The sequence below is a fragment of the Oncorhynchus masou genome, chromosome 29 (assembly GCF_036934945.1).
Source record: "Oncorhynchus masou masou isolate Uvic2021 chromosome 29, UVic_Omas_1.1, whole genome shotgun sequence".
NCBI classification, from domain to species: domain Eukaryota; kingdom Metazoa; phylum Chordata; class Actinopteri; order Salmoniformes; family Salmonidae; genus Oncorhynchus; species Oncorhynchus masou.
This window is the reverse complement of record NC_088240.1, coordinates 50,016,472-50,031,290: the sequence shown is the minus strand read 5'-3', so window position 1 is coordinate 50,031,290 and position 14,819 is coordinate 50,016,472. Positions and strand designations below refer to the sequence as shown.

The following is a 14,819-nucleotide window of genomic DNA, read 5'->3' as shown; positions in this document are numbered from 1 at the left end:
GTTTCATATGAAAAAGTTGATTCCGAAATGCCCCGCAAAGAAACAGCTTCGGGCACCAGTAGAGTGCACTGTTAAAGAAAAAAAAAATCCTGTTGTTTTTTATGGTAATTTACTGTCAGTCACTTACCTTTCAGTTACAGTAAAAAAAATAAAAAAATAAAAAAATAAACTATGTTACAATAAATTCCAAATACATTTTGGTTTAACAGTGCATTACTGTAAATTGTTCACCTTTTTTTGCCAGTATTTAACCATAAAAACCATAACCATAAAAACAACAGGATTTTTTTAGTGTGCCTATTCTGGGTATGAAGACATCAAGAGAGGGAAATGTTTTTTAACACTTGCAACACTTTTATTATATTTGTATGCAGTAAAATTCTTATCACAATAATGAAGAAAACACCTCTTTAACTTTGAACAAAAGCACATAACAAAACAAATGCCCCTGTTTAGCTCATAATTGTACATATTTATAGTAAAGAAACATTCTTTATAAATATTGTTTAATTTGTAGTAAATACCATAATTTAATTACAAACGGATAAATATGGCAGTAGATATTTACAAAAGGAAGGATGTAAATTACAGAAAATCCAACGGTACAACGTCTAATCTTCCAGATAGCATTTCACAATTAAAAACTTGCAAAGCACAAAGCATCACAAGCCCAGCAAACTAAAATATAAGCCAACATTCACAAGCAAAATATGGTGGACTGTTTGAGTTAAGTGTTAACTTTGGCACTCTTTCCAGTTTATAGATGTTTAGTATAGTTACAATCAATTTGCCTTAGGATCACAATATTTAACATCATAATACAACTTGAATCGTAAAATGTGCACTAAAAGTCCAGTTACAGAAATAGCTACCATTGAAGGAACATCTATACACCACAGAACGACAAAAATCTATCACAACAAATGGGAAAGAGTGTAATAATTATTTACAAATATATTGAATGCCCCTTGAACTGATTACATATTTTCTTCTGTTGGTAAGTGAGTTCTCTTCCCTGGTGGTTTTAAATCTATTCATATGCTTTTGAAGCGTTCATAGTATTCATGCTCTCCTCCGTGCATGAGTGTCCGAATCTCCTGCGCTGGTTGGGGTTCTGAGCAATGGTTCTGTTATTCGCTGTTCGGTTCTAAACATACCATTCACTGAAATTAGACGATAGGCTGCTGTGACCGTTGTTGTTGTGGACTGCGGACGCGGGTGAAAGATTGTTGTTGCTTTGGGTCTCGGTGGTGGGGGAGATTAAGCCGGGCGGTGTGGATGACTCGTAACCAGAACTGGCTGCAGGCGAGGAGTCGGACGCTGGAGGGGGGGCCGCTTCGTGGACCTGGAAAAAGTGCAGGTACTGTTTGTATATGATATCATGATGGGACATTGTAAAGTATGACTTCAAAATGCTTCAGGAATGATGGGGAAGGTAATTGTGTAGGCCTAAATAAGAGGAAAACCAAATCCACGACAAAACATGTCCTAAGTACGCAAAACACAGAAGTAAACAAGCCTTGGGCTACGTGTTAATATCAGCTGGAGAGTGAAAGACAAAGTCCATTTACCTTCATGTGTTTTCGCAGAGAGCTGGGATGTGTGTAAGACTTGTCACACATTTTGCAAAGATATGGTTTGTCAGACGTGTGGACATGCATGTGCTTCTTTCGGTCACTGCTGTTGGCAAACCGCCTGTCACAGCCTTCAAACTCACACTGGAATGGTTTCTCTCCTGCATAAAAATAGGGATAAAAAAAACACGTTAGATGCAGATCCTCAGCAAAAGCCTATAAAACGACTATGCCTTAGGCCTAATACTATATGAGTTGCGATCAATAACATGGCCATTCAACCACGAGTAGCGGGTTAAGTCATATAGCTATTCGTCAAAGTTAGTGAATGCAGTGGTGCTCACACATGCCTTCTATTCGGTTAAATCTCAGTTGTATCACCAACTTAATTTAAAGAGGGGTAACTTCATTTGTGGGACCAGACGTTTTCTCTTTTATGCAGGAAATTGTGGGTTTTAAGAAATAGTAAAACATTTAGGCCTATGGCTATTTGTTTTGAATCACAGCAATTGAATGTAAGTAGTGTGTAAAATTGCTTAAGAATATTTATTTATCATCCCACTTCAAAAATGAAATGCAAAATTGCTTAATGTATATAATCAAAACGTCCCATGTGGGGCAATAGCTTCTGGTGCAGAGGGCGCGCCATTTGATTGGAAACAATAAGGAATTAGCACCTGACCAATTCCATAGCCCCCCCCCCCCCCCCCCCACACACAGAAAATTGTGAAAATGTGAAAGGCTGATAATGGCCCGTCTAGCACCTAGTATCAATGGATTGCGTGAGAAAAGAAAAGGGCCATGACACACATTCACACTCGCATGCGCCTGAAGAGTAAGCACACCAAACGATTTCCTAAAACCAAAAAGACAAACATTATTTCTCAGTGGACAAAATAAAATATCAAAATCTATTTTCTGAAAAAGAGGCGAGGCATTCCGAATAGAATCCTAAAAGCTCAGTCTTGCATAAACATTCAACCGGTTGATGAGATTTAAGCTACAGAAGCCTACTCCGCGCAAGCAATGTACTGCCAGCCAGAAGCCTTAACCTCGCCTTTGACCCATTTTAAAGTTGACGAACCACAAAACCTCAAAAGCATATTACATAATTTAGCAAATTGCTGCGAAACATTTAATTTCTTCAAAACTGTGTAAACGCTATTTTTTCACACTTTAGGCTATATAAATCTACTTTGACCAGAGATGAATGTCTACTTTGGCATTCTAAAAATACCACTATTGATTGAATATAGTCTGGGGCATTTTTGCAGGCCATAGGCTACAATTGGCTATGATGAAATAAAGCATGGCGCATTGGCATGGTGAATTCTAAAATGTGCAGTGTACATTTGCGAAACGAATAAATGCGAGAGGTAAAATGCTATAAATATCGTATAATTACCTGTATGTGTACGCTTGTGAATCTTCAAATTTTCCGACCTTGCGAAGACCTTGCCACATCCAGGGAAGGGGCAGGGGAAGGGTTTCTCACCCGTGTGGACCCGAATGTGATTCACCAGTTTGTATTTCGCCTTAAACGGTTTGCTCTCGCGGGGGCACTCTTCCCAAAAGCAAATGTGGTTGCTCTGCTCCGGTCCCCCGACATGCTCCACGGAGACGTGCGTGACGAGCTCGTGCATGGTGCTGAAAGTTTTGTTGCAACTCTTCTTGGGGTTGCTTAGCTGCTCTGGGTCGATCCATTTACAGATGAGCTCCTGCTTGATGCACTGCTGCCGCATGTAGCGAAAGAAGGCACCGGGGTGGTGGTGGTGATGGTGAGCTCCCATGTTCATCCCCATGTTCATATTCATGCTGCTGTACTGGTTATGGAGCTGGGCGGCCGAGTAAGGGTCGGTCCGTGGGCTGGAGACCTGGTGGTACTGGTCGGAACGCCCAAAAACCTCGCCCGGTAGTCCAAGACGCATTTGCCCATTGAGCACATTCGGGGATCCGTGGGACCCATGCTGGTCGTGAATCCCGGGGAACAGAATGTGGCCTTGGCTGTCTGTGTGGGTATGATGAAGAGACCCCGCCGTGGGACCGAAAATAGCGTGTTGGCTGCTCGCCGGAGATGATTCCCCGAAGCCTCGGCTGCGAAAGAGAAAGTCCCTGGTGGTGTTGAACGGGGAACTCGCGTACGAGGTGACATGGGCTGCATGAGCCCCCAAAGCCCCCGCGGGGTAACCGGGCGCCTGGGAGGTGAAGGCAGAGCTCTGTCCTGGTGAAAGATCATGGTTCAGTTTAAATGCACCCATGTGTGCCGAGTCGACGAAGCTATTTTGTGCTAAACTCAAGTCTCTCTCCTGCATCTCGCTCGCTGTGTGATGCCTGGCAAACGTGCCAACTCCCAGTCCGGGGAACTGGTGACCTGCGTCCAGTAACATGGTCTCTCAAAGCGAATTTCGTTCGAATCAGCTTGTGTGTATAACAAAAAAGTAGAAAAAAATGAAATTCAATTGTCTATTCAGTTATCGAAATTACAACTTCCATGCATGGAACCACCATATCAGGCGAAGCTCAAAGCGATGATCCACTCATAGGAAGAAAAAAAACCTATACAGCTCGTCTTACCGAACACGTCTATATTCACTGGTAGTTAACTTTTAACAACAACCAAAAAATCTCCATCAAAGGAAGTAAAGAGATTCCTTTGCGTTTTTCCTCTGGAAACTGTGAATGTTGATTGCTTTAAACACACACGAAGAATTGAATAATTATCTTAATATCTGTCCTAGCACGAAGAGAGAGCGGGGTTTAGCAGGATCTCGGATTGTTGTTCCGATTTGTGTGTTTATTTCTTTCGCTTGCCTGTGTTTACTGCGGAGGGTCCCTCTTTCTCCGTGGACTGGCACTAGCTCCTCTTACGCCCCCTTTAACTGAAGCCCGGCCATTCATTCCATGCAGTCTCATTGGCCACTGCGTCTCATCAATCCCAGGTGCCCCTCCAATAGCAGGTACCGCTTTAGCGACTAATAGCTGATCGCCATTTTCCACTAATAATTGCCGCCTACTTTTTAGGAGAGGCATTTAGGGGAAGAGAGAGAGAGAGAGAGAGAGAGAGAGGAGAGAAAATAGTATCGGATATGAAGCCTTAAAACCTTAATTTTATAGGTTGATGTATAACGGGTGGATTGACAATACGACATTGCACGTTGTGTGATAATGGTGTTTAAAAACCTGAGCTATAGAGTTAAAGAAATAACTGTAAGTGAACTAGCGAATGGGGTTTTGGGGTAGAAGGTGGGGTTTGCACTTTTCATTCAACATTAGTCAGGCGGATTTAATTAGAAACGATAGTCAATAATTTAGCCAAAACACTATTTTATATTTTGACCGTGTTTCTCTTACAAATAAATACAGTATTTATATGTGCGAAATAACGCACGTTTATGGGTAAATGCATATCACAAGCTCTGCTATAGAAAAGTAGGAATATACAGCAGAAACATATAATGTAGCATATCAGAACACGACCAACCATTTCATGAAATAGAACTGATTATACTATACTCTAGAGTACTCCCTTAAAATAGTTGCTGATCATTTACCGCTATAAAGAAAATGACGTATGTTCATAGCCTCTGCGTCTACAGCCATCAGTGAGCTATAGATTCATGTAGGCAATAGCCTACGTACATTTGTTCCAAGTATTACACCGCCACGCAACCGAGGTTTACATTTGCCTTGTTTTCATAGAGTTGGGTCGGTGGTTTGTCCATTTTGCTTAGATATCTTGTACAGTTTGTCAGTCTTGCCTTGGCTGCAAAATATGACTTTTGTTTATTTTAGCGGCAATCAACCGCACGAGCCTATGTTTGAACGTTTTCTCTCCTGCAAAAGCAAAAAACGAAATGCATTAGAAGAGTTTAACTATAGATAGCCCTAATGCAAAACATATTGCATAGGCCTACACACATAATTTCGGATTAGTCATAATTTGGTGAACATTACCCTTACACCCGGGTGAGTTTGGTGACAACAGAGCTTCATATTACAACGCAATGGTCTAATAAAGAAAACAGATCTCTATATAACAAATAGCCTTCACCCAAAAGCCGAATAGTCTTCAATTGCCATAGCCTACCATAAAGTCACACTCAATCAGAACAAGAAACCTCGCCGGCTGTTCATGTCTGGAAAAACATGGCCAGCTCACAGGGTTTGCTACTATCGTGAGTCTTTTCGTCCAAAGCGTGTACTGTATGGATTGCGTTCAAAATCAACCGGATCCAACAACAGCTGCGCATTGAAATGTACTCACTAACGTGAAAGGAAGTTTACTTACACTTCCATTGAATTCAAGTCCCACAAGTCCTCCTGCTCCAAGACACATCATATTTTCTCTTGTCCCTCTCGGCTCCCTAAAAAAGCGGTCAATAATGTCACCGGGAGTAGGACGTCTGAAAACTTTGGGAATCCTGTCCCTCTCTCAGCCCCAAAGCGGGAGCAGCCGGAGCGTTCTCTGCCATTCTTCCAATTTCTCTCCGCACCGCGGGACACGCAGGAGCTGATCCAAGTTCAAAGTCACGTATGCCGACCTCTTTAAAGAACTTCTCTATTTCGGTGGAAAACCCCTTCCCTGTCACTTGATAGGATAAAAATTAAAATAAATGAGAGAGAAAGAACTCAATCGGACCAAAGGCGCATATCTGTGGGTTCTTATTTCCCTCAAACTCAGGAGAAAGGGTGATTCTGAAAATCCCCAAAGACCAGTATTTCAACAGATTACTCAGAGACAGAAAGTCTTGAAAAGGGTTAGAAATATAAAAAACATTATAAAAATGTATAGAAATGAATATATTGATACCAACACACATTTGATTATGCCTAGTTTACGGAGAAAACAACTCCCACATAAATTATATCCAAATGTTCACGACATTGCTTATGATCTGAATATGTCCGACAACAAGGCTAGTAAATAAAACAATGTATTTTATGCATTAATGTTACAGCGCCTAACGTAAAGGTGAAGGAAACTGGGCGTATTTCACTAGTTCATATTTGACAATATCAATATGTTGACGCATTGGAAGGTTACTTGTGTGGTTTCCGTGACCTTGTGTGATTCATGGATGTTTGACCTATGACCCGTTAAGACCACATATGCGGCACGTTTGTCTTCTTCTGTAAAATAAACCTTTTTCTTTTTAATAACAAAGCGCCTTTTGTTTAAAATCTTTTAAAGATTTCGCTCGCTTCTTCCAGCTGGGCGTCTGAAGTAAGTAGCCTTACGGGCTTTAGGAGCGTTCTAACTAATCAGAAACAGAGAATTGAAATACTTCACTCTTTTGGGAAGTTCAGACGGGTGCTCCTCGTTGAATTAAGCTAACAATATTCGGATATTCTATCATAGCCATATTAACCACGGACCCTTCTTTTTACTAATATGGTTTGTAAAGTAATACATTCATTGGCTTTTATTATACCCTAGAGATCCCATTGATGATTGGAATCGTATTATCGAGTGAGCCACTTGTTCGTAGATGATAACAACATACTGTATGTATCCCAAGGTGGTCGATAAATAGACATTTCTATAAATATACATTTAAAAGTTGGCAGCCTATACACTTGTTATTTTTATGTGTAGCTTATCTATTAATTTGGTTTCTAAAAAAGTCTAGGGAGGTGTGCTTCCTTTTAATTTGAATTATGCATGGTAGCTTTTTATATTCTAAAAATAAGACAAAATATACTTTATGACACTTTGAAGCACGTATAGTCGACCTACCAATGGTAAGTATTAGTTTATACCACAGGTGCATGCAGACCTATTCCCTTTTAAATCAATACCCATATACGCCAAAGTTCTGATAGAGTCAATATCACGGATCATTTTACGCACTACTATTGATGTTGTTGAGCATCGACCATGAACATTTTAAAAGCATTTTAGAGATTATTTTCCCTCTTGAAACCTGAATAGATTGCTCCAACTGATTCGATTTTTTAAATAATCCATGAGTGCAACTGTTGATTTTCAAGTCATTGGAAAGTAAAAAGTATACATGCCAAGAGTGACTTGGATAATAATAATTTTACAGATTTCATTTACATATGTTAATGTTGTAAACAAACAAATGAATCTGAAAAAAAGTAACATAAAAGTGAACCCATCCTCAGATTGACAACTGTCCTCTTGCTTCATTCATGGCTAAAGTCATTAAAAGTGAACCTAAGTATTTTGAGAGGATCAGTTGCAATTTGTGGAGAAACTATTTACACAACTCAACTCCCTCCATGTATGGAGCAATGCTGAAACCTTAGATTTCGAAAGTAATTTTGTAAAAATAAATCGATAGGTCTTAAAATATAATAACGTTTACCTCATCTCATCAATGCATTTAATACAATGTATGTGCAATTTGTTCATCAAATGTTGGCTAAAGACTAAAAATGGACATGATTTATATATGCAACATGTTTAACTTGTGAAATGTGGCACTCTGCACGGTGTGTAGCCTACTTTAAATGAATTAATTGGCAGCCATTTCAATAATACAATTCATAAATCAACTCTTTTCTCTGGCAAACACTTGTCTTGTATTGATAAAATATTCCATTCTTTCTACAGAATGTGCTTGTAGGCTATATCTAAGCAACATGTATACCTCCATATATTAGCACAAATAAAATCACAATATTCTGACTTTGCTTTATGCACGGATTGTGGAACAGTATTAAACGATATCCAGTTGTACTCATTGACACTTGCACAACTTGTGCATTACTGTATTAGGCTACTGGTGTATAAAGTTGCAATAGCCTAACTCAATAAATCAGAAACGTAACATGGACAGACGTCAACTGCATAGTAGGCCTGCATGTCACACATATCAAGTGGACATTTTTCTAGCCTATTTATTTTAAAGGGGAAATATGCTATGGTGGTAGGCTTTATAAATTGTGATTGTATGTAAATAAGAACATGCATATTGTATACTACATAAATAAATACAGATAATATACACTGAATTTGAATCACTACTTTGAAGTGTTGTGGACAATGCGCAATTTCAAGCTTCCCCTAAGGAGGTTAGTCTCGAGTACAAAATAAGTTGTTTCAGATCATGGATTTAAATGTATTTGATTGGCTGATTATCTCCATTATTATTTATTTGTATGAATTTAATTTGACCTGAATAAAAGTCCACGTATTTGATTTATGCTGAAAAAATGTGTTTTCTACATTGGGCTTACGCAAATCACTGGAAAAGAAAAATAAGAGATGAACGTCTGCATAGCCTACTGTAGACGTCCTACATTGTATCCACATGCGCCAGCCCCCAGTAAACACCGAGGGCATAAACATATTTACTGGTAACTTCGTGAGTAGGCCTACAACATTTTGGAGTCAACAGCGATAAAGAGAGCGAGGGGGCGGAACCCCGCTGAGCCCCTGCGCTGAACGACAGCCAATCGCTTCGTTCTCTTAACTGCCAGTCACCTAAATCCGTCCAATACCCGCAGTGCCATTTCTAAACTGTATTCCCTACTGCGTCCTCCAACTGTTGTATGTTCTGCCAATCGCTTGAGGACAGAGTGGGAAAAGGAACAAGCAGAGTTAGAGGCAGGACAAAATAAGTTATATAGACCGCTTATATACATATATTTTAATGTTTTAGAAAATCGCGGTGGCGGGGGGAGAAACAATAGTGTGAGAGTGGATGGACTTGACAGTGTAGTTAGTAATGGAGTCCCCTTTGAGCAAGAGGAATCCAGCGATAAGATTAGCGGATTTGGCAGCGACTCAACCTCTTCCTCATCAGAATATGACAGGCTTCCCGGGGCTAGGGGGGCATCACCCTCACTCCCACCATGCTCACCACCACCCTGGAGAGATGGGCAACGACCCCGGAGTGGCACTCACTCCATTTGGACCCGAGCACATGGCACAGACAAATGCTCTCAAACTTAGCCCCTCTCAGCATATTCAGAGCTATCCTGAAGCCCAGACCGTCGCAGTGGCAGCAGCATCCTTCACTTCTACTCAGACCACAGTTGGTTACCCCGTGGCTCCTCACCCAGGCTACTCTAACAGCAGGGACTACATCCTCAGGAGAGAACTCTCAGCTTCGGCTATGCATGCACTTGGCGACCAGCATAGTTCAGCCTCCTCCCCTCATCACCATGGCATGTTCATTTCCCCAACAGGTGCTTATGGGCATGCCGAGACTTGTGCCCTTCCACTTTTCTCTGGACTCCACGACCAGGCAGCACCAGGTGCCCACCACCACCACCATCACCATGCCCTCAACGGGCAGATGCGTTTGGGTCTACCGGGGGACATCTACGGCAGGCCAGAGCACTTCGTCCACAGGCCCGAGCATTATGGACCTTCTTCCCTCCACAGCTACAACTCCATGAACCTCAATGTGAACATCGCTTCTGCTCCTCACGGAGCCGCGGGGGCGTTTTTGAGATACATGAGGCAGCCCATCAAGCAAGAGTTAATCTGCAAATGGATTGATCAAGAGCAAACTTCAAAGAAGCCCTGCTCCAAAACTTACAGCACCATGCATGAGTTGGTCAACCATGTCACCGTGGAGCACGTCGGGGGACCAGAGCAGAGCAGTCACGTCTGCTTCTGGGAGGAATGTCCACGCGAGGGGAAAGCTTTTAAGGCGAAGTACAAACTAATAAACCACATCCGAGTTCACACGGGAGAGAAACCCTTCCCTTGTCCTTTCCCCGGCTGTGGAAAAGTGTTCGCTCGCTCTGAGAATCTAAAGATACATAAAAGGACACACACAGGTCAGTGAAAGTGCGCCTGATTTATTTTAGAGCTGCATCAAAAAACATAACTATATATCTTTAATCATAGTAGATTAGAAACTTTGACACTGTTGAATAAACCTTTCGTTGAAAACAACAAATATGTATTGTGAAAAGTTTTCATTTTAACTGCTGGCGGGCATCTGGTGACCATGCGTAAAAGTAACGGGAACGAGATTTAATCGAATAGAACTAACTATTCATACAGTCGAGCCAAGGCATCGCCTGATTTGATGTACAGTTTCTGAAACATAAGCTTGTTAGACATTGAACTAGACGTGGGTGGTTATGCCATATGTTTTGTGAACCTTGCTTACATATTTCCAAGTGAGTGAATACCAGGTGTATTCCGAAGAAGACGTTTACGCCTATATGGCTCATGTTACTGTTATATCGAATCGTCGCAGCAGAAAAAACATCATCTCAATCTCAATGTACTGATTTTATAAGTTACTATATCGAGCTCCGGTTGAAAATTAAACCATATATTTTTGGTTGAAGTTATAACAGTTTTAGATTGTGTTATAGGCTGATAACCACATCGAAACTTGACTCACAATAATTTCAGACTGAAGATAAACAACAAAGCGAAAACGGGCCACTGGGGCTTGCTTTTCTTCCAAATTGATATACAGTAGCCTAGAACTTGCCATTAAAGGCCAACAACAGCAATGGCGTTAATGCAAGACAGCCTAAACACGTGTAGTGTGATGCAATACAGTATGCAGTGCCGCGCGTGCTATGTTACCGAATAGCCTGCAAAGCAGACCAACTTTCCAACTTATAACTCACACGACTACTTATTCAAGGTGAAGCCAGTGGTATGTGGCCTGTTTGGAAAGCAAATGGCTCCCAAGACTGGTGTGTGCCCAGAGGGAAGGGGATGCTCCAACACCATGTCCATGCTTTGAAGGCATGAGATCTTGATAGCCTGGTGTATGATGTTTATATTTTGAATTGTCCATTTTACGATCATAAAATATTTTTACAATACAAGCATTACACCATATAGGATTATCTTTATAAAAAAACAAACATTAATTTAGGCCTACAAATGCACTTGTTTCCTCATTAATAAGCTACACATTTCCCCCACGCCTTCACGCAGAATAGCCCACGGGCCACCCTATGTTTCATGTAAGTGAGTCAGTCAGGAACATGCCTAGTACATGTGGGAAAGGAGTGGCGGCGGGTGTAGATGTATAATAGATATGGTATGTCGGACAGGAAGCCCTTGCGGCAGAATGGGCTGCCACACCGACCATTTATGGAGTAATTACTGCGGGAAGTGGTATGTTACCAGGCAGTTAAGCGATGGATTCAATTATAGTCATAGTCTGGGTAGAGCATGTGCACGTTTCTGTTGAATAAGTGGAAAAATCCATAATAGTTTGTATAGGCCAAATTAAAAGGAATTGACATTGCTGTTTGCTGGGAATATATTGTATGTTACATATTTGATGTCATAAAAATGGTTAATGATCCCATCCATTTGGTAACTTTATTATTCTCCTTGGACTTTAACGAAATGTTTTTATAATAAGGCCAATATAAAATGTCTTCATCATGCTTTTGAAACACAAAGTGCACATTATGTTATGGTACATGCACCCTTTCCGGAGAGTTATTGGATATGAGTAGCCTAATGATAAATGTCTCCATCTCTTCCAGGAGAGAAGCCTTTCAAGTGCGAGTTTGACGGCTGCGACAGGAAATTCGCCAACAGCAGTGACCGGAAGAAGCACTCCCACGTCCACACGAGTGACAAGCCTTACTACTGCAAAGTCCGAGGCTGTGACAAGTCCTACACGCATCCCAGCTCGCTGCGAAAGCACATGAAAGTCCATTGCAAGTCGCCCCCGCCCTCTTCCGCCAACGCTTCGTACCATTCCTCTACAAACCTTCTCAGCGCGCCCCTTTCTCCCGCCACCGAACCGCACAGGAACCGGTCAGCAAATCTCTCACCTCAGGTTACCAACCTTAATGAGTGGTACGTGTGCCAGGGGAGCGGGGGACCCAACCATCTCCACACCCCATCCAGCAATGTGCCAACGACAGACTCGGAAGAGGAGGACACTTTCAGAAATTCAGACCCAAGGACAATGCTCTAATGTTTACAAACAGAAGAAGAAAAATAATTGCCCAAATTGTCTCTCAAATGTGTATATGTGTAGTAGCCTAAAGCTTCGAACACACCGACAGTGTTTCGCGCAAAATAAGACGCAGCATCATTTGGATATGTATGCAACAACAGTTCAACATTCACCTTCTGCTACCATTACTGTCAAGCTGTAAACACATACAGTTTGACCCATACGTTCGATAAATCAACGTATGCACCAAACCGAACGCACTGCAACTGCCTCTGCAACGCAATGCTGCAAGGCAAACGCAGCGTTTCATTGAAAATGAATGTAATTCTGTTGTACCAAAATGCAACGACACTGTCAGTGTGATCGAAGCTAAGACCTAATAAGTGCATGAGGACTGTACTGGCTGTAAGCATATCAATTGGACTTTATATGAAGCAAGAAATAGCGCCGCGGATGTCAGATGATGAATAATAACAACTGCCTTTAAAACGTGCCCTCTTTGTTTCCTTTCTAAAGAGCTGAATGTATCGACATATCAACAAGTCTCAACATAGAAAAGCTACAATCACCAGTATTATTTGAGAAAAGGAAATCATATATATTAAGAGGACCAAGAGAAGCCTAAATATAGGCTGCTGGAAACATAAATACAATGTAATTCGTAAGGATAAGAGCCTTTGGGAAAACACCTACATAGCCTACATATGCGGGCTACATTTACATCCATGCATCTTTTAACATGATTAAGTCATAAGTTCTTAATTATGCTTACATTGACATTGTCCATATGATCGCAACCCTTGAAATGTAACATGTCTTATTCGTCAATGTCTAATCTCAGACAGAAGGAAGAAAACAGACGTTGTTGCTCACGCAAAGTACATGAGCCTTGAACACTAAACATCCCAAAATGGTGGAGTTGCATTTAATTTTTCTTTTGAATACTTCACAGTAGATGCGAGAACTAATGTAAACATCCAATTGAATTTCGAACACCTGCAGAGAGCGAGAGACAAGTCGCACACACATGACCCAATTAAGTCATAAATAGGAATCAAAATAATAATGGCTAACAGCTAAGTGTCTTAAAGGGTTCATATGTAGTTTTGATATTAATACAATGACTAAGTTAGGATATATATTTTTTGTCCTAGGCTATTTAAGAAGTATTTAAGACTATATTTGATGCAAAAAAATTACACCAGTGTTTTTCACTCGTTAAAGAGTAGCCTACGAATAAGTCCTTCGAGACCATAAATATGTACACAGACAGATTTTGTCCCTAACGGTCGGATTTGTATATAATTGTATTATTGCTCGTGATTGTTGTTCTTACGAAGAATGTTGTTTTGTACATTGTAATTTATTTGCTGGTATTAATGTTGTAATGGATTTACAGAGACACCAAAGAATAATAATATACATTTTGGTGAATAAGTAGTAGCTTACTGATGCTTTTGATCTTGTTCTGTAAAAGAAAAAGTATTATTCTTTACTTGAATATAGGCAGTGTAAAGTATTACTCTTTACTTGAATATAGGCAGTGTAAAGTATTATTCTTTACTTGAATATAGGCAGTGTAAAGTATTATTCTTTACTTGAATATAGGCAGTGTAATGTGAAACGTCCCTCCTCTCGCATGCCCTTTGCAGTGACTGTGTTTTTCTCTATGAGGTGCGTGGTGCCGTTGGTTATGTTGGATAAAAAGTGATGAAACAGCTATGATTGTGCAGACCCTTGATGTTCGTGATCCAATTGACAGTATAAATTCAAGCTAGAGCTGAATAAACACACAAGGCCGAGTTAATAGGTGTTTTTTGGTTTACATAACTTTATTGTTTCTTCGTTGAATTGAGGAGGCCTGCCAGTGCCGGATGCTATTCCTAAAACAAGAAGATATATAATGTACTTGTTTACATGCAGTAAATGCAACTGCTGGTAAAATCTGTTGTTTTTTTAAATTTTTTATTTAACCTTTATTTAACTAGGCAAGTCAGTAATTAAGAACACATTTTTATTTACAATGTCGGCTTAGGAACAGAGGGTTAACTGCCTTGTTCAGGGGCAGAACGATAGATTTCTACCTTGTCAGCCCGGGGATGCGATTTTCGGTTACTAGTCCAACGCTCTAACCACTAGGCTACCTGCCGCACTTGTAAAGCTGTTATCATATTAGTATAGCCTACAGAAGATCGAAGCAACTTAGGCTCCAAACACATTGCAAAAGAAAAATGCATAATTATTGACAGTTAAAGTTTTCACTATTGAGTGGTAACTCACATACAACAGGCCCAAGAAGGGGCTGACATAAATAAACCAATCAGAAGGGCAAATGGGGAAACGTATATCCCCTTAATGGCTTTCGAAGAGT

At 40.7% G+C, this 14,819-nt stretch overlaps 2 protein-coding genes across 2 annotated transcripts; one reads left to right on the top strand and one right to left on the bottom strand.

Moving 5' to 3' along the window:
- Window positions 1-331: 331 nt before the first annotated feature.
- Window positions 332-5,839, bottom strand: LOC135519946 (zinc finger protein ZIC 2-like). Its single transcript, XM_064945188.1, has 3 exons — window positions 2,980-5,839; window positions 1,572-1,735; window positions 332-1,345 (listed from the first exon to the last, which is right to left on the bottom strand). Exons 1-3 carry the CDS (start codon window positions 3,959-3,961, stop codon window positions 1,148-1,150), a joined length of 1,344 nt encoding a protein of 447 aa, XP_064801260.1. The 5' UTR covers window positions 3,962-5,839; the 3' UTR covers window positions 332-1,147.
- A 3,282-nt stretch (window positions 5,840-9,121) lies between these two features.
- LOC135519945 (zinc finger protein ZIC 5-like) lies at window positions 9,122-14,250 on the top strand. Its single transcript, XM_064945187.1, has 2 exons — window positions 9,122-10,334; window positions 12,027-14,250. Exons 1-2 carry the CDS (start codon window positions 9,272-9,274, stop codon window positions 12,464-12,466), a joined length of 1,503 nt encoding a protein of 500 aa, XP_064801259.1. The 5' UTR covers window positions 9,122-9,271; the 3' UTR covers window positions 12,467-14,250.
- Window positions 14,251-14,819: the final 569 nt, after the last annotated feature.